Raw genomic sequence first — 19601 nt, forward strand, 5'->3', positions numbered from 1 at the left:
GAAACTGGGAGTGTGGGGGGGGGGGGCGGTGACTGCAGGTATGCTAATGAAGCGGTCATAAGATGGAGAATATTCTAGCAAAGAGGAACAAAGTTAGCTAATGGAACTGTCTTGAGGAAAGCCCAGGTTTATGGGAGCCTGGGAGTGAGAGCTGGCTGTCAGCATCATGCCCACAGCAGGGGCTTTCTGTCCTGTCTTCCTTAAGTAGTTCTTTGTGGTCCCTCATAGCCTCTACCATATTTGCCTGTTTCCAGATTGATAACAATAGTGAACTGCTTGAATTCTGTCCGGGGACAGATTACATGTGCGGAGTCTTGGAAAGCCTCCACAAATACAAATACTGTGTATTTGAAAATTCCATTTCCAGCAACAAGAAACAATTCAATATATAAGGTGCCTATTTAGAAGTCCTAGGCTTCTCAGCCCCCAACAACACAATGTACCCTGCTACTCAGAGCGACCTGCGCAACAGTGTCTTGCTGAGTTGGGAGCTGCAGAAATACAAAGCCCCTGAAAGGTACCCCCAGGCCTAATTCAGAACCGATATGGTAAAAAAGGGCCTTTCGGGTGGTTCCTGTTCAGTCAAAGTTTGAGAGGCTTTGGTATAAATTACTCTGGACAATGAATTGCCCTCTCTGAGCCTGATTTCCCTCATCTCTAAAAGAATGCAATTCCAACTAAAAGACTCCTAAATTCCTTTAAGTTCTAAAGTGCCACGACAATTCTGAGCAGAGTTTGGTCGTTGAGCCTCTCATAGAACAGGCATTAAACTTTCAGCCTCATCCTGTATGAACCCTCTGCTTCCTGAAGACTTGACTTCCATCTGTAATCGGCAATTAAAGTCATGGTTGGAGGGAGACCACTATAGTCTAAATGTAAAAGGCATTCCCGCTAATGTGTCAGCTCTGCACCTTGAGGGTAAAGTGCCTGAAAAGTGCAATGTGCAAATGTGCTAGACCAACACTTATTGGAGCTAGAGAAGTGATTCGGGTGAGGCTAGCAATTTTACCATCCAGTGATTTGATCTGATGAAGGACCGATGGCTCCTGTTTAGCTGTCATGATTTATGGTAGTGCTTCATTTACACCCAGCCATCAGCAAGATGATGATGGCTGGAAAGAGAGAGAGAGGGAGAGAGAGATGGAGAGAGAGAGGGGGAGAGAGAGAGAGACAGAGAGGGGGGAAGAGAGAGAGAGAGAAATCCAGGGTGAAGGAAAGATGGAGTCTTTGAGGTTGAAAATGAAATTATCAATCATTCTCTCTATATGGATCATTTGAAGCCCCCAGGGTCCATTCTAAATTGAAAAATTCCCAAATGATTAACAATTCAGAGTACTATAAGGAAGATTAGCTGGTAGTGGTTGAGATTTTTTAAAAATTCGAGTGAAAATTTACCATCAAAAGACATTGTTACTTCATGAAGATCACAAAGGCAATGTCACAAAGCTAATAAAATACACAGAAATTATTTTAATAATAATAACAGTATATATACTAATGATATTAATAAAAGTGATTATAGCATATCTATGTGGAATATTTTTTTCAAATCATTTATATACTTCATTAGTCCTTAAAGCAGAAATATGAGGAAGTTCTATTATCATTATTAAACAGAGAATTGAAATTTGTGTTAAAAGATGCTTCCAGTGGTATGGAGCTAAAATAGAGCCAGATAATGACCACCAATGTGTATTCTATATGTCTTCTATTTCTTAATATGCTAAACTTTACATCTGTGTATTCATGTATGTGTAGTTATAAAACACACATTAAGACTTGCCATCATCCCATTTTGCACATGAGAAGATGCTAAGTACCTGCTCAGATTTGTTCAAACTCATAGACATGTAGAAATAAGATTGACCTATCTGACTGAGAAGCCCTGTCTCTCTCCACAATGTTCTCCAGTTCTCAGTACTCACTCTGTGCTAGACCACCCCCGCCAGTGAAAACTGCAAACCACCCACAGAGGAGTGCCCAGTGTGGAGTCAGAGTTTTCTGTTGAGGTGACTGGACACGGGGCCACTTAATTCACGATACCAGACTCTCCAGTTTTGAATGAGCAAAGGGACAGAGAGCAATGTAATTCAGACAAAGATTATTTGCCAAAAGATTATCATGCCAAGGATAGTGACTCAACCCTCAGAAACATCTGCAGTACTTTATTTGCCAGTTTCATGGGTAGAAAGCCTTGTCGGAAAGACAGGCAATGACAGGAGAGACTTCTATCTACGTGTGCCACTGAGAACTCACTATTTGTTCACAATGACTCTTTTGGGCTTCCAAGATGAGAAACTGTGTTGTCTCCCTAAAGGTTCGTCTTTCTTTGAAAGAAGACTTCTCTCTGCTTGGATGCTAAAAAGGCTAGATGTGCTGGGAACTTACTACTACTATCCAACTGTCTTTACCTAATGCCTGGAAGGAGCTAAATAACTAATTCTCCATCTCTCTCACCTTATTTCATGACAATATAACTCTAAAAATTGTTCCACACTTTCCCAGAATTCATCATCTATAGATGTTGTCTTAGTTAGGGTTTCTATTGCTATGAAGAGACACCATGGCTATGGCAATTCTTATAAAAGGAAACATTTAATGCTGTGGCTTACAGTTCAGAGGTTTAGTCCATTATCATCATAGTGAGACATTGTGGCATGCAAGCAGACATGATGTTGGAACTGAGATGCCTACATCTTGATTGGCAGGCAACAGGAGGTGAACTAAGACACTGAGAATGGCTTGAGCATATATGAGCCCTCAAAGCCCACATCCATAGTGACACACTTCTTCCAACAAGGTCCAACAAAGCCACATCTCCTAAGAGTGCCACTCCCTTTGGGGGCCATTTTTTTCAAACTACCACAGATGCCACTATCCATACTACCACAGCACTGTGACTAAAATTTTCTCAGTAATTCTCTACTTATTTGATTCCTTTTAAAACCTCTCTCATATCCTCCCACCTCACGTGATTTCCCTGGAGTCACTTAAAATTGGGGTTTCCTCAAAGCAAAATCTAAGACCAGAAAGATAACCCACTCAAGTTAACATTCAAAAGCCAAGACGAAGCACTAGACCAAGGCTAGGGACATGATGGTAAAGAACACATGTAGTACCCTTCATCTCACAGAGTCATTGAAAAAGCTAATTGTCAAAGACACAAACACATCCTAACAGGGTCTGGGAATATTGTCCCATGCATTTTGATACTGAAGGAGCAGGTGAGGCTGGAGGGAGTGTTGAGTACAAAAGAATAAATCAGAAAGGAACCACATGGCACACTGAACAAAAACAAACTCTGTGTGGCTGCAGCCGGGCAGCAATGCAATGAGGACTGTGAAGTAGGCAGGGGCCAGGTCTAGAGGAGAGGTATGGCAAGAGCTTACAATTCATCCTCAGGGAACTGAAAGTCCATTGTTTAACAATGGAGTGGGAATGTCTTTCCAACTAAATTGTGGTTATTGGATAAGAATAGCAAGAACTACAGCTGAAAGACCAGCTAAAATAGCTGCAACTTCTAGTCCAACACAGCACAATATACTTCTCTTCATGTTCTGTCCACCGTCACTTGGGGGCTGAGTTTAACAGAACATGATATGAAATCTTTGGAATGGAAGTTTAGCGAGACAAAAAACAGTTAATCAGTTATTTTATACTGGTGACAGAATATCTTAGGGAGGAACAAGCTATGTGGCTCATGGTCCTAGGGGATTTTAGTCCACTGTGGTAGAAATGCAAGGTGAAGTATCTGTCATACAAGGTAGAGGCCTCTCGTAGCACAGCAGCCTAGAAAGCAGAGGAGCTAGAATTTGAGGCTGGCCTATGGCTTTCAAAGATCCACACCTAGTGATCTGTCTCTACCAACTAGGCCCCACGTACAAAGGGAACCACAGCCTCCCCAAATAATACTACCACCTCTAACACATGAGCCTTTGGGGGTACTTTGAGCTCAAACTGTATATCTTCCACACAACAGGAGGTTCAAAGGCAGGTGTATTGGTCATAATAGCATGACATTTTGGGGCTGTTACATATAAAGTCCCTGTGACTATCATGATATTGTATGCATGGTTATATATGCACCAATCGCAGATCCAAACCTTTGTATATGTTGTACATTCCACAGAAGTGAATATGGAAGTGAAGATAAAGAAAAATATACTAGCCAATCTGTTTACTTAAGATTTGTACAGTGACTTCTCCTTCTATACAATTGTCCTAACAATGTGTCACATGGTCAGCCTCAATTACCAGGGGAAATGAGAAATGCAGTTCTTACTGGGAACACTGCCACCGAACAAATACATGAAGCTCTATTTAGAAGGGGCACAGGGAAGATGAATTTGGGGGAAGCAATTAGCAGACTCCACCAAAGCCACAAACAGTAGAAAAGATCAGATGAAAAAGCAGACCAAACAACTAGAGCAAGAGAAAACTCATTACAAGGATGAGCATTTTAATGCTCCCTCCATTTCCAAGGCATTTGTACTTTTCAAAGTGCATTTTTGTGAATTCAATTCCCCTGTTTAATATACTTAATAAAATAGTAGAGCATAAAGATTTGACGTTTCACTGAGCAGAAATAACCTAAGAAGGGCTGAACACATGATAAATAGGAAGGGCAAAGAAAACAATGTCTTGTTGAGTCGAAAGTTGTTTCTTTCCCTTCTGGGTGTTATCTCCCCTTTATAATTGGATTGGATTTCTGGAGAAGGTGCAGCTGTACATCATTTAAGGATCCTAAGGTCCTCCAGTGTGGTGTAGAGAAAGGGATTAGGGCTCAGACCCAGCCTAATAATCCAAAGCTCATGACAAATGAGCAAGTTCCTTGTCTTCTGAGCCCCAATCTCCCCTTTTGTAAAGCTGATAAAGCCTACAGCTCTCCTAGGATCATGAGATAATTCCTGATCTGGTATGTACCGGTTGGGTGCATCTGTGTTCTTTGATATATTCTGCTTCTACTTATAATGAAAGACACTAAAGAATGTGAAGGGGACAGATTTGCATGGGAGTAAGGAGTGAATTTTTGCTTAACTAGATGGGCCAGGTAGCCTCAAGGCAAAATGAGGTGAGCTTTCAGGGTGAGGCAAAGGAATTCACACCCTACTGCTACCCACTGTGGCCTCCAGGAGCACTGAGGACTCTTAGAGAGTCCTCTCCAGATATGGTATCTTCTCTGCAGGAGATGCCAGGCCAAGCAGAATAGGGCAGTGGGATAGACTTGCAGCCTAGACCCTGGGTTTTATTTTCCCTTAAGATGGTGCATTTGATTCATGGAGCTTAGGGTGGCATGGTTTCCACAGTAACACAACTCCTAAGGAGCAAATCCCAGAGAGTCCTAAGAAAACCCACCTCGTCCCATGCCTTCTGCCTTCTGATTCCTTCTATGAAACCCAGGCATTTGCTCTGAATAACTGTGCTCTTCCAACTCCTATCAAAAGCCAGCAGATCATGGGATAAAATTAACTGGCCCAGACCCCAACTGAGCACCACTAAGCCATGCAGTTGCCAAAAAGAAACCAAAGGGTACATTCACTGGAGTTTCTGAGGCTATGGCTAGCCTGAAAAGGCATAGAATTCTACCTGTGCCTGCCAAACATCAAGTTCACACTTTAAGTTTACTGATGGAGAATGATAGGGCTTCCAGTGAGGTCACTAAGATCCTAGTGTAGGTGAAGAGAGAAGGTGTCATCAGCCTGAAGAGTTCTTATGGTCCTTAGTGGGAATTATTTTGGTTTGGGTTGAGTTAAGTTTGAGCTGACCTGAGTCAAGTTGAATTGGGTTTGTTTGGTTTAGGTTAGTAGAGTAAGAAACAGAATAAAGTGCAGTGAGGGACTGAGAGAGAATATAGATAACATGGTATGACCAGAGCAGGAAGCTTCATGACTAGAAGCACATTTTTAGAAAGAACATTAAGATTCCTCAAGGATTTAGAGCCAATGCATAAGACAGCTGATTCTAATCTACAGGGAGCTGATGAGGAAGGATTTTGACCATCAGTAAACTATCTTCAGGGTATTATTAACTAATAGTTGACAGCTCAGTAAAGTAAATGAGGGACAAAAATAGGGTACACTGAGACATGGAAGATGAGTCAAGAGTTAACATGAGATTAACTTTTGCTGCTAGAAATGGTTTCCTGGACAGCAATTGTAGAGTCGAGAGTAAGAATTGAACCTCTGATCCCAGGGGCATGTGCAGACCCACCTCAGATACTGCTTTTCTAAATATTTTATTTCAGTTTTATAGATGGATGAGGTAAGGCTTTTCCTAAGGGAAAGCTCAGGACTCCCTGAAAACAATTCTGGGTGATTCTATCAGGAAACTCCTTGGAATGGAATGTGGAAATCAGGCACGTTTTTGATCACAGGCATCAGCAATTCCTGCAGGTTGATGAGTAACTTGAATGTTCTTGATAAAAGGTTTCCTGCACATACAGAGACGTGTCTGCGAGATGTAGCCAGGCCATGCATTCAATCTATAATTGCAAGAGCCTTGCAGACTGACAGATTCCAGAGCACAGCCCTTTATTTGTCCCCCTCCAAGTCACTATAAGAGTGACTTCTCATTTCAGCTACAACCTGAATCAGACATTTGGAGAGTATCGGCAGTGTTTTCTGGGAAATGTGGCCATTTCCTAACATTTGTATTCATTTCTTTGAGCAGTTGGCTTATTTTTGTATATTAATTTAAATCTGCTTCTAATTTTAATTAGAGTGGGATTTAATAGTGTTGAGTCTTACCTACTTATTTTTTTCCCCATCCTCTAAGAAAGAATGTTAACTTCAGCAATCCAGGTTTTAAAGTATCAGTATTTATTCTGGGACTTAACAACGATGAGTGGGGATTAATATTTGGATGGGGAATATAGAATCACATTCACTGTGCCTTTGGAAATTAATTAAAAATGTTTTAAGATTTTTTTTTAATGGGCTACTTAGTTAAATCACCCTGAAATAATGAACTGGTGTAAATCGAGCTTAGTATCTGGCTTAGGTATCTGAGTGTTTTGCAATGCCTGGCTTAACCTCAATTTAGCACTCATTAACACATTCCTCCCCATCCTATTTCTTTTCTCACTATCCGTTTGACCAGCTCTCTGCCCCTCTCCATCCCTCCATCCTCTGTTCCTCCCTCCCTCTTCTCCCTTCCTCCCTCCCTCTTCTCCCCCTAGGTGTACCATGCTGTGCATGTGTAGGTCCCAGAACAACCTTGTGTGCCAGCCCTTACTTTTGACCTTGACACAAAGTCTCTCTCTTCTTCTCTGATGCCTGTGCCAAGCTGGCTCTCCAGCCAGCTTCCTGGAAATCCCCTGTCTCGGCCTCCCATCTGAGAGGTAAAAGACACTTGTACTGCCGTGTCCATCTTTTACGTGACTTCTAGGGACCCCAACTCAAATCCTCAAGCTTATGAAGCAAGCAGTGTACCCACTGACCATTTCCACACCCTCCATTTCACTTTAACTACAGCATTTCCTAGCTCCTAGCTCCTCCTAGCTCTTTGTAGCACACTAGTTCATGCCTATTTGTGGGTTTTTGTTTTGTTTTGTTTTGTTTTTGTTTTTAAGATTTTGACTTGTAATTAACAAGTAGTCCTTGAGTTTATCTATGAGGCAGTATGGTGCTTCAGTACATGTATTCACTGTTTATTAAGCCACATCAGAGCAGTTCGAACATCTGTACTTACTGGGTTTTTCATCTTCTATCACTTCTGCTTGGACCCAGCCCCCTGGGTCCAATTCCTTTACCTGATAGATTCCAACATGTTTCTCAGATCGGAATATTCTAGATGGTATTGACATATCTTTCCTTCAAGCCTTCCTATCCTCTCTGTAATTGCATCTGTATTTATAGTAAGAAAGCACATTGTGTTTAAACATCTGCCTCCTTCCCTTCTCTGTCATACTTCAGGGTTTGCATCTGTGCTCTACCCACCAGTCTTATGGTAGGGCTTAAAACTAGTAAATACTCAGGATCCTAAATTCATACCATTGCCTGCTTCTCTCAGGTTGACATGATCTAACGACACAAAGAAAATTGGATTGTTTTTAAACATGCCAAACAAATCGTGCATTCAGTTTGTCAGCAGAATGAGTTGAGTTTTGTTCAATCATGTATTGAAAACTTTCTTCTTACACTTATTAAACCCCAACTGAAGGCAATGTCAAAAAGGCAGAAACTCGATAGCTTAGAATTCACAATTTTCCATTTTAAGAAATGCCACTGGTGCTGGGAACTGAAGTGTAATAACAAAAGTATGGTTTGATTAAACTATTGTTCTACTCAGGGAACTTTTTCTCCCTGCACTAGGAGTTTTTCTAGTTTTCCTTTTTACTGTTAAGGAGATGAGAGTCTAAATCTGGTAAGGGCCACATACTGCTCTCTGCCCACTCCAGCTTCTGTCCTTGGGATCACCTGTGATGTGCAGCAAGGACAGCACGTAGTTGGAGACAGGACACGGGAGCTAGACTCAGAAACTGTCATCTAAAGGACTTTGATTTAAGCCAGGAATTTTCAAGCATACCCAAAGCTTACTTCCAACAGCAAATTCCCCAAAGAACCCTTATAAATATTTTTGGAAACCTAGGATTTTATTAACTGTGTTGTCAAAAATAATCTCCATTTCCTTTGTTCTACCTATTGTCTTTCACATAATCCCCTATGCCTGGAAGCATCCCATTTCCCCTGTCCTACCTGTTGTCTTAACACGTAATTTGGAGTGTCACACAGAGGAGGTAAGGGTCATTGGCCAGCAGCTTTCCAAGTCAAGGCTGGGTTTCCTCATATAGGATGTGATGGTTTGAATGAGAATGACCTCCATGGGGTCATGTGTTTGAATGATTGATCCCCAGTTAGTGGAACTGTTTGGGAAGGACTAGGAAGTATGGCCTTGTTGAAGGAGGTAGGTCACTGGGAATGGGCTTTCAGGTTCAGAAGATCTGCACCATTTCCAGTATGCTCTCTCTTACCTCCTCCTAGTAAGCCCTCAACTGTCCCTGCTACCATGACTTTTCTCTGCCATTAAGGAATCTAACCCTCTGAAACTAAGCCCAAATTGAACATTTTCTTTTATGAGTTGCTTTGGTCATAGTGTCTTTTCATAGCAATAGAAAAGTAACTAAGACATGGGGAATCTAATCTTATGTCAGCCTGCTTTAGGAATATTGAACAATACCTTCTCAGAGAGAAAAATTAGTCTGACAGGACCCCCCCCTTACCAGTCCCTCGTGCCTGCCTTGAAAAGGAATAAAAGTGAATTCATGTCTAAGCTTCCCAGTCTAAAGAATATTGTGTTCTAATTTCTCTTTTAATCTTCTATGAGTTAAAAAATTAGGTAACAGGATTTATTAGAAATACATATGAAAGAAGTATTAAATGTAGTTAGAAGAAATTGCAAAATATGTCTAGAAAAACCCTCAGGACAATGAAATACATTTGGAAGGCATCATCCTATATGAATCAAATATTATGGTCAGCGTCCTGATGAACTATCTCAGGGGCTTAGGTACTAAATGAATTAAAAAAAAAAAAAAAAAAAAAAAAAAGAAAGAAAGAAAGAAAGGAAGAAAGAAAGAAAATTATCTGAATACCAGCATTTGTCCTGTCTCTCTGATCCTGTCTGTGGATACAGTTGGAATTGGCTACCTCACACTTCTACCACAACACCTTCTCTGCAATAACAGACTGTACCTTCCAACCATGAGCCCAAAGAGACTCATCCTTAATTTTGAAAAGAAATGGTAAATTAGGTGCCATCTCTATGGTCCCAGAGCTCATACTGCAGCTAGTTGTCCGGGGTAGGAAGAGAACATGCCTGTGACATCGCAATCAGCTGCCCAGGTGTGGCAGGAAGAAAGAATAGTCAGGGGTTCTGCGCCTCCCTGCTATGGTCTATTGAAACTGTTCCTAGAGCCTGCTGACAAGCATGTGGGCTGGGCTCTTTGAGGAAGAATGGAGCATTATCTGATGGCAATAGAAAGTTGTGAGTGAGTTATAAGAGGAAAAGAGGTGACCTGATCCGATTGGTGTCTTGGGAATGTGGTACTGAAGAAGCTGACCCTTGAGTTAACAGAGCATCCTCCACATATAGTTTGTTTCATCATTAAGTTCCATAACCTTATCACATAGTAAACTTTGCTTATGTGAAAATAGAATGAGGGAGATGTACAATGTCCTCTTAAGATTCCATCCTGTGAACCAACTTTAATACCCAGAGCCTGGAGAGGACTCTGTTGGAAAGAGTGTGGTAAGCGTCAGAGTACAGTAGGAGTCAAAAATTTCTAGGGAATTTGTTAGAAACCCTCATTAATTTTAATTTTGTAGTGTAAGTTTCCAAATGTTTCCTCAGTTTTCTGTAGTTTAAATAAAAATTCCTTGTGATTTAATGTGAATTAAATTATTTTCATAAAGGACAATGCCGTTGAATACCTACACTGTACCAGGCATATTGTCAGGCAGTTTGTCATTCTTTAAATTTTCATAAACAGTGTGTCAGCTCTTACTGTTATCACATTGAAGGTGGTGAAACTATGACTTCTTACCAAATGTCAGACTTTCTGCTTAATCAACAGTCTTTCCAAGACCACTGTGCTTGGCCAAGCAGGTTGTGAAGGATTCCTGTCTCAGGTGTGTCGTCTGATAGCCTGATTAACTCCCTATGTGATCCAAAAGGCTGGGTAAATGTTTTGCTATTTCTGGGGCCATCGTCAAGTCACCAATTTTCAATCTTACCCATTCACTCAGGTGGAAGTCCATACCCTGGGCAGGCAACACGTTGGTAGTACTAACTCAGGTGTAGATGTCTGTCCTCCTAAAATCCTGCAGATGAAGCAGAGCTGTGACCTTTCTTTCAAAACATCAGTCAGGGGAATTCAGTTAATTGAGATTATGCCCTGCAATCTCATCTTTTCGTCCTTACCCAGAATCCTGAGCTCTCCAGAACACAGCTAACACCCTAGGGAAACAGTACCAGAAAGCCAAGAGCCTTTAGAACTTTCAAGAGATTCATGTTTCTGCAGTATGAATGGTTTTTTGGGTTTTGGTTTGGTTTTGTTTTGTTTTAAGGCTGGAGGACATCTTTCCTTTGCCTCTTAACTCATTTTTTTTCTCCTAACTGAGAACCTTATCACTTACGGTTTAGAATGGACCTCAGTATGGTTGCGTATAGTTTAGCCGGTGTAGGGCACAAGCGAGTGCCTGGAGCAGGCAGACAGCAGATAGCTGTGGTGAAAATATGGAAACAAAATGTAGAAACAAAAGCAAGTAAGAAAGCCTAACAGCTGTCTTTCGTGAAAGAGCAGACGTCTATCCAGACTCCAGACAGAGGAGGACCCATAAAACAGGACCAGGCACCTATGTCCTGTGTATAGATAAAGTTTTATTGGACCATGCCAGACTGGCTTGTTCAACTTTCTGCCATGCCACCCAGACAAGCAGGAATCCTTGAGGGGAAAAAAAAAAATCCCAAGGCCCCTGAAGCCATAAACATTTATATAATGACTCCTTATAGAAAAGCAAGTCCATGATTCTATGGAACTGTACAAGTTGAAAGAGGTTTGCATTCAGATTAAGCTAATTCAGTGAATTACTGCTGGGCAGAAACCTCTCTATAGCAGGCAGAGTTATCTTGTAACTATGGTGCTACATCTAGATCCAAGGCATCCTCTCCTGAACAAAGGTTCCCCAAACACTGCTCATTTCTGCAGCACACAGTGGCGCTTACTCTGCAGTCTTCCTCCACAGAATGGCTACTGAGCTACTGACGTGAGGCTGGGCGGTGCTTCTGCCCATGCATCATTCAGATCTGCTGAAAAGTCACTGCCTCAAAGAAGGGATCCCTAACCACGACCCAAGGGACCACAGTTTGCACTGCTCTCGACTTCTCCCAAGCCCACATGCTAAGTTCTAGTGTGCTGTGGAAGCCTTTGTCTAGCTCTGACCCCCTCTCAGTGGTTTACGCCTTGGAAGCAAGGACTTCACTCGAATTTGCACTGCTACACCTATGAACTCATTTGCTACATAAATGCTTGAAAGACAAACGAACGGTGCTCATCATGAGAGTCCACCTCCCATTAATGGGTTAAGATCAAGAGTTTTAGGAAAAGGGGAGGGAGTGGTTTGGAGAAATAAAAAAAATAACACACACACACACACAAAAGTCAAACAAACAAAAAAACCCTATCACAAAACATGGACTACTTCTTTAACTTTAGGATGAGCCAAAATGCCTAATTGAATCACAGAAGAATTTTTTCTTTTATGAGATGGTGAAACTGTGAGGCATGGTGCCAAATATGTGGAGAAGTAAGAGAGAGATTTCTTTAAAATCATTTACCACCAGGGCTAATTCTATGGGTTGAGCATGTCTTATCCATAATAATTTGAATGAAAATGTTTCAAATCTCGGATTTTGCCTTTAATTTTTTTTTTTTTTTTAATTACTAGCTGAGAATCCCTAGCTTGGAGATCTGAAAAACCCCGAATACTGCTCAGATAAAGCCCTTTGCTACACTGTCAACCCTTAGGGATGCTCAGTCTCCACTGAAAAGGGTGTGGGTGTTCACTACCTGCCCTCTGGCCCCCAAAGTACTCCACAGGAGGACTTCATTTCCTCTTCTCCCTGGACCTCTACCTACAGCAGATGGAACTGTTGAGACCCTTGCTCCGCCCTCCATTTCTCACTTTTCATGCTGAAAGTAAAACTGTGAACTAAAAATGCAGTTATGTCACCCATGAAAGCTCTTCCCCTGACCTGGGTCGCCTCCCCCCTCCGCTGGTGAGCAGGAATCACTTCCCCGGAAGTCATGGGAAAAGCTGCCTTCTGTTGACCATTTGCCACGGTTTGACCTTGTGCAGCCCCGTACCAACTGCCTGACTAAAAGCAAGCTCTATGCCTGCACTGGCCAGAGCCCTGCCCAGAAGAGAGAGCGTCCAGTCCCCTCTGGGTGTAACCAGTGCACGTAGCCAAAGACTGGACCTCTCCAGCAAGGAGTGCTGCCCAGGACTCCAGACATTTTAGGGGAAAACATTTCTCAGAATAAAAGATGCATTTCATGCTTTAAAATAACTGCTTCTCCTCTTCCCCCTCCCCGCCCCCATCCCCGCATTGTTGCAGTTAAAAGGCACCCTGTGAAGAGGGAATCCTGGGAGAAAAGAATGAGAAGCTAAGGAATGCTCTCTCTGGGACACTACCTCACTGTGGTAAGAAAAACAGTGACATCAAACCATGCTGAGTAAAAGATTTGTTTCTTCCTTTCAAGAGAAAATAGCTTGCCCAGCAAACAAAGAGCCCTTCAAAATTTTAAGGACTTCTAATTACAACAAATACTCTTGGTTGCCAACTGCCATCCCCCCCCCAAGATTTACAACCCCCAGTAGCTTATGAATGCAAGTTCTTTAGTAGGACTCCTTTGGAGACCAGAGTAGTCCTTGTTTGTCTCTGGTGTTGAAAGTCTAGGGATTCCTAATAGGCATATTAATTCAAGTCGGTAGTGATTGCAGAAAGATCCTAACTTCATTTCTGGGTCTGCTGTTCTAAGTTATCTTGGGAAAACCCTTAACCCATCCAAACTCCAGGTTTTTATAGACAGTTTGCCAAAACTGCCCGACTTTAAGCCAGGTTGAAGGAGGCAAGCATGCATTTTTAAGGTGCCTGAAGCAGCATGGCTGAGGGAATGCCTTCCTCTATTTTTGCCTCCAGAGCCTTCCCTTTAGAGTAGATATAGGATGGGTGCAGGACAATAACTTAAAGAGCTGAGAAGGAATGGAGACTGAGAAGGTTAGTGTGTAGAGGGAAAGGCTAGAGGGGGTCATGAAAACATCTTCAAATAAGTGGAGTGGGGAACTCACAGGTAGCAGGGTTATGAGAGAGCAGGATATCAGCAATTGCAGGGAGGTGGGTTTTAGTTCTGAACGGGCTCGGCATGGAATAAGAATTGAAAGCGGTCTGTGAAGTCGGAGCAGTCTTAGTTCTTTTATGAGTTATTTTATGAGTTTGGGAATTTTTGTTTACTTCCTGGGTTTTGATTTGATTTCTGGGAAAAATAGAGCCAATTATAACCTTGGGAGTCCATTGGGGAGATGAACACTAAGTGCTTAGTGGTATAAAGCATCCCACCCTGGCTCACAAGAAAATGGACTGTAACATGAAACTGTAGAATGGGACTGTGCAATTACAGTAATGGCTACTCAAATTTCCTAGCATGCACAGAAATACTGGAGAAGTGGGGGTAATGGTTTCTGGGTTTTAGGGCAAGGTGAACACAGATAAGAATCCCCAGTACTGTGGTCCCAAATGCTTTCTATTGTTAACAATTTTGTTTTGTCCGTTTGGTTTCTGACTAACAGCCTCATTGAAATATAATTAACATACTCATAAACCCCACCTTGCCAAAGTACTCCAGCCATTGGATATTAATATGGCCAGAGCTATGCAAAGATCACCACTGTCTGGGTACCACTATTTGAGAACATCTGCATCACCCATCACCACACATTAAGAATAGCCACATCCACTTCCCTTTTTTCCTCCTGCTCCTTCCTGGTACCTATGAATCTTTCTGTCTCTCTGAATTTGCTTCTTCTTTGTAAGTGGAGTCATGTGTTACACTACTTGGACTTTTCCAAATTCAGTTAAAAAAAAAAAAAAGTAGGAAAATCTACCCCAAGTATGGATGGCACCATTGCATGGATGGGGTCCTGAGCCAAATAAAAAGCAGGGCAAGCTGAGCATCAGTACATTTGCAGACATGCTTGTTCTCATGCCCCCTGCTCCCCCCTGTGCTATTGCTGCCCCTCAGTCTCCCTTCCCTTCCTGGGTGCAAATGCAGTGTGACTACCCGCCTCTTGGTCCTTTGACCACACTTTCTCATCATGATGTCATGAAAGCCTATACCCTCAAGCATCAGCCAAAACAAACCCTCTCATGGGGCCCTCTCTGGTCCCAAGCCCAGGAATACATGACCAACGCAAAGTGAACTCAATGGCACTTTTGGAGTGCCATTTTTTTTTTTAAACTTTACAGGTCTTTTGTGTATACATTATGGCTCCTGATTCTGTGTTTTTATGGGATTTTCCACATCTGCATCTCTGCATCTATATGCGTTTCTTGTGCTTTTTCTTTGACTATTTTTTTTTTTTTGGTTTTTTGTTTGTTTTTTTGTTTTGTTTTCTGTTTGTTGTTGTTGTTCTGTCCTGGTTGGTTAGTTTTTATTTTATCTTGTTTTATTTAATCATTATTATTATTATTATTATCATCATCATCATCATTCAGATGCCTGTCTGTTTTCTAATGAAAGAAAGACAGAAGGAAAGGAAAGAAGGAAAGAAGGGAGGAAGGAAGGAAGAAGGAAGGAAGGAAGGGAGGAAGGAAGGAAGGAAACAGTGTAGATAAAAGGGGAAAGGAGGTCAATAGGCTCTGGGAGGAGGTGGGGGAGGGGAACCATAGTCAGACTAGATTATATGGGGAGAAATCTATTTTCAAAAAAAAAAAAAAAAAAACAGAAAAATAAATAAACCCCTCGTTCTCAAAGTTTCTTTTTCCAGGTGCTTTGTCACAACAAAGCAAGGGACACAGGAGTTTTTGTGTATTTCAGATGTACGAACTTTAAGTACATGCTCTCTCTGTTCCCACTCTTGCTTCTGCCCTTGGAAGGAAAACACTCTTAAACTTCTTCGGTGAGTAGTACTCATCACCTGTGCCCTTGGTTTCGCTCATTGTTCTCCATTTGTGTCTCCACCCCTGGACCACATAGTCCCGAGGACTGTAGGGCTGGCATAAGGTCTGAAATCAAAGACCTGAATCCCCCTTTCAGTCCTTTACAGAACTGTCCTGCAGGAGTCAGAGCCCTGTGCTTGTCACTGCACATGTCCCGATCTGCTCGAGTCTCTCTCCAAAAGAGAGCCTGTGGCTTTGTGATTGGGCTGTGTTGAATCCATAAATCGATTTCAAAAGTGTTCTTGTGCTAACAATGTTGAGTTCCCCGTTGGGGGACAGAGGAGCATCCCCCCTTATTTAGATCCTGCTGGGATTTCTTATTATAATTAGCTTACAAAGCAATAGCTTTCTATGCGGTGCTTTGCAGCCTATTTCATTTTGGTCGATACTCCTCCTCACTCCCCTTTGGTCCTCTGTGCCTCTCCCCACTCCCAGTTACCCCCACTCTGCTCTTCATCCCAGGTACTCTCCTCTGCTCCATAGTTCAGTCTCTCCCCACCTTCACCCCTCCTTTCTCTCAACAATGTTCCAATTACCAACCTTGCTCTCATATTAAATGTATTCTTAGTATTTTTATCACTGTCACTGCTCCGGCGAATGGAATTGCCTTGCTAGTTTTCGGGTGGTTCTTAGCTAGTATGTAGAGGGAGAACCCAGTTTTATATAATGGTCTTGTGTCCATTTAAGCTTTCAGTAAGAACACAGGCAGCCTTGTGTATACGGCTAACTGAAAACCAGAACTTACTGGCAAAACGAGTAAATTCTCAGGATGCCTAATGTTTTCTTTTTCTAATATTGTCAATGAGGATGGCAATTTAAGACTATTTTAACCAGAACAGTATCTTAATTTTGCTGTTCTTTTCGAGACACATTGCCAGAAGAGATGGGAAACTGAATGGCAGATGGGGACAAACAGGTAAAACTAGATGTCCTGACTAAGGACCTGGGAGCAGGAACACATGCTCCTCCACCAGGCCCTGCCAGACACTCCACAGTGACATGCCACCCTTTAATAAGAGGTCATTGTGGACTGAAGCACTCCTATCAATTAACCGGCTGCAACTACAGAAGTAAACAAACAGTATGTCTTTGGAACTCTTTCAGATTGTATTGAGAGCTGAAGAAATAAACAATCGTGACTCAATCTCTGCTTCTTCTTTTGCAGTTTGGATTATTTTCTCCCCAAACCACTTCTGCTCTTGTTCCCAAGAGACCTAATTCCGTTTTCAATTTTAACATGATTTCTCATTTTCAGAATCACTGGTACAGCATGAAGAAACAGAAATAGGGGCCACTGACTAACCCCAAGGCTATAATGGTCCAGGACATTCCCCTCCACAGATGGTAGAGACACAGGCACAAGCACTGCCTGCCTTTCTCCCCCACCCCCTTGCCTTGGCCCAGCCACTGGTTTGCATGTCGCTGTCCCCACATCCCATGCAAAAAGGAGCTGTGTCCTTTCTGATTCATCCCTGGAGCTCAGAGCGTGGTAGTTAGCACATACTAGATATTGAGAAAATGCTTCCCAAATGAATGTTCGAGAAACTTCCCTCTGAGCCTCTCCTCTGCCCGCTTAGTCCTCAGACAGCTTTACAAACAGAACTGCCTCCGTGTGCTTTCCAAAGCATCTCTTGTGACATTTCTTGTGGGAAATAATCCTACAAAAGTCAACAGAGTAATTGAGCACCTGCTGAGTGGGACGCTCTGGCAGATGTTGTGGGCTGTGCAGAGAACAAAGCCCTGGCCAGGGATGTAATTTAGGTGACAAACAGAAGCACAACCACTGACCAAGCTTTACTTATGTCAGGAATGGTGCTTTGATGGAAGTAACTCATTTCCATGGAATAAATCCACTTGGCAGCACCTGTGTTTTCTTCCAGAAAAGCAACTGGTTCAAGGTCACCTGAGCAAGATAGGCTGAGCAGAAACTAATACTCAGTTGCCTGATGCCAGAGCCTGTACCTGTGGCCCAGCACAGTTTGCTGAGTGTATTCATGGGTTCCATCATGTTAACTCCAACAAATCTCGGTTGAAAAAGCATTAAAAGAAAACACAGAGCCTTTCCCAATTATTCCATAAACAATTCGGTATCATGGGTCTTTCATAGTATCGGATATAATTTAAAGTATATGCAAAGATTGTGTTAGTTGTATTAACTATTATGCCATTTGACATAACAGATGGAGTACTCACACAACTTGGTTTGGAGGGAAAACCTTAGAACCAGTCCTTTATGGACACTGGAGTATATCTACAAGCTAACCTGCACCCAAAATGCTACAGATGGATCCGTAGATAGACTGTCACTTTTCCAGCAATGTCGTGGAACTTTAGGCTGGAATAGTCGCTGATGGATACAAATCAATGCTTGATTAGAGTTGAGCCTCCAGAAGCTGAGCTTGACTTAAAACCACCAGTAAGCAGCTCTACGCCTGAATGGCCCTTTACAGGTGGGGCTGCAGCCATCTGCCTGAGGTAGTCGTGAGAGGCAGCTGATGTGCTTTTCTGAGCAGCCAAGATCAAATACAACAAGCAGCTTGTGCTCATGAGCCCTTATAATGAGCCAGTTTCAACATAAGGAGACCTGTCTGGTGAAAATAAAAGAAGCAGCCTAATGAGATAGAAAAGGGCAAAGGGGGTGTTGCTATTTACTTAATGCCTCCAGGAAATGGACTGAGAAAGTGGTCATTTACCATACACCCCAAGGAAGGAACCATGGTATTGCTAAGAAACCTAGGCATGAGGTACTTGCAGGAAGAGGTAATAGAGGACCCCAAATCCCTGAAACAAAGTATTCTTACTGGGAATAAAGGCGAAAAGGAGATTTTATGTCAGAAATGAAGCCAATGAGAACTCGAGGCACAGGAAGTGACTGAAGCAGGGTCTATAAAGTCATGGGAACCACTGCTCCGCACCGTATGTTTCTCTGCTCAGGACCCTGTACAGTTTCCTCCCTAATGTCTGATACATAGGCAATGCAGAGGTCCTCCATCTTGTACAGAATCCTCCCACCAAACACTGCTTCTAAAAGGGAGAAGAAGAGAGATGCCCAGGCATGCACATGTGGAAGGAGCAGCTTCTTGGGCCTGGATATTAGAGAAGCTAAAGAAAGTGGGTCAGCAATGGTGTTGGTTGCCAGACCTGCAAAGTTAACCTCTGCTCTGTGGTAATCAAAGACTCATCAAATTTGACAAAGAATGCATGTATTTCTGTTAACAGTTTTCCCCGCCAGCCTGGACCCACAGCCGTGTCAGCCCCAAATAACACACAGAGATGCTGTACTAGATATAAAGCTGTTGGCCAGTTACTAACATTTCTTAAATATTAACCCATTTCTATTAATCTAAGTGTTTCCATGTGGTCTTATCTTACCGGAGAGAGGGTCCGGATCTTCTTCCCTAAAGGCTCTACATCTTGACTCTCCTCTACTATGTCTCCCAGAATCCTTGTCTCCTAGTCCCGCCTATCTTGCTTTCCTATTGGCCAACAGGGCTTTATTCATTAACCAATAAGAGAAACATATTTACAGAATGACATCTCCCATCATCATTTCCTGTGTCAAATGCATTTTATTCTTGAATTTCATGGAAGGGGTGATGTTTAAAATCTTAAAAGTAGCTTTGACCACACCAATTGCAATAAGTCAAGAAAACAGCAAACTATCAGCATATTACCATGGCAGATTCCAGCCAGTGAAGAGCTTTGCAGAAAGTTTTATTTTTATATTAACAGATATCCTGATCGGTACACCTAGGTACACCAAGGCATGTTTTTCTTGAATTGACTTATTGTATCTCTGTGAGAACTCAAACAGGTAGATCTTCATTTCATAGCTACAACACCCAAGACCAGGAAAAGATGGAGAAGATGGACCATTTAATCAT

General features: G+C 42.3%; 1 protein-coding gene across 1 annotated transcript in view; it reads left to right on the plus strand.

Annotated features, from left to right (window-relative positions):
- The first annotated feature begins 437 nt into the window (after positions 1 to 437).
- Positions 438 to 19601, plus strand: part of Clnk (cytokine dependent hematopoietic cell linker) — a 231548-nt gene continuing 212384 nt past the window's right edge. The window contains exon 1 of the mRNA XM_051200215.1: positions 438 to 517. Within this exon, the coding sequence (XP_051056172.1) occupies positions 438 to 517 (80 nt within the window). The remainder of the gene's footprint in view (positions 518 to 19601) is intronic.

This window comes from Phodopus roborovskii, unplaced genomic scaffold, assembly GCF_943737965.1.
Source record: "Phodopus roborovskii unplaced genomic scaffold, PHOROB, whole genome shotgun sequence".
Taxonomy (NCBI): domain Eukaryota; kingdom Metazoa; phylum Chordata; class Mammalia; order Rodentia; family Cricetidae; genus Phodopus; species Phodopus roborovskii.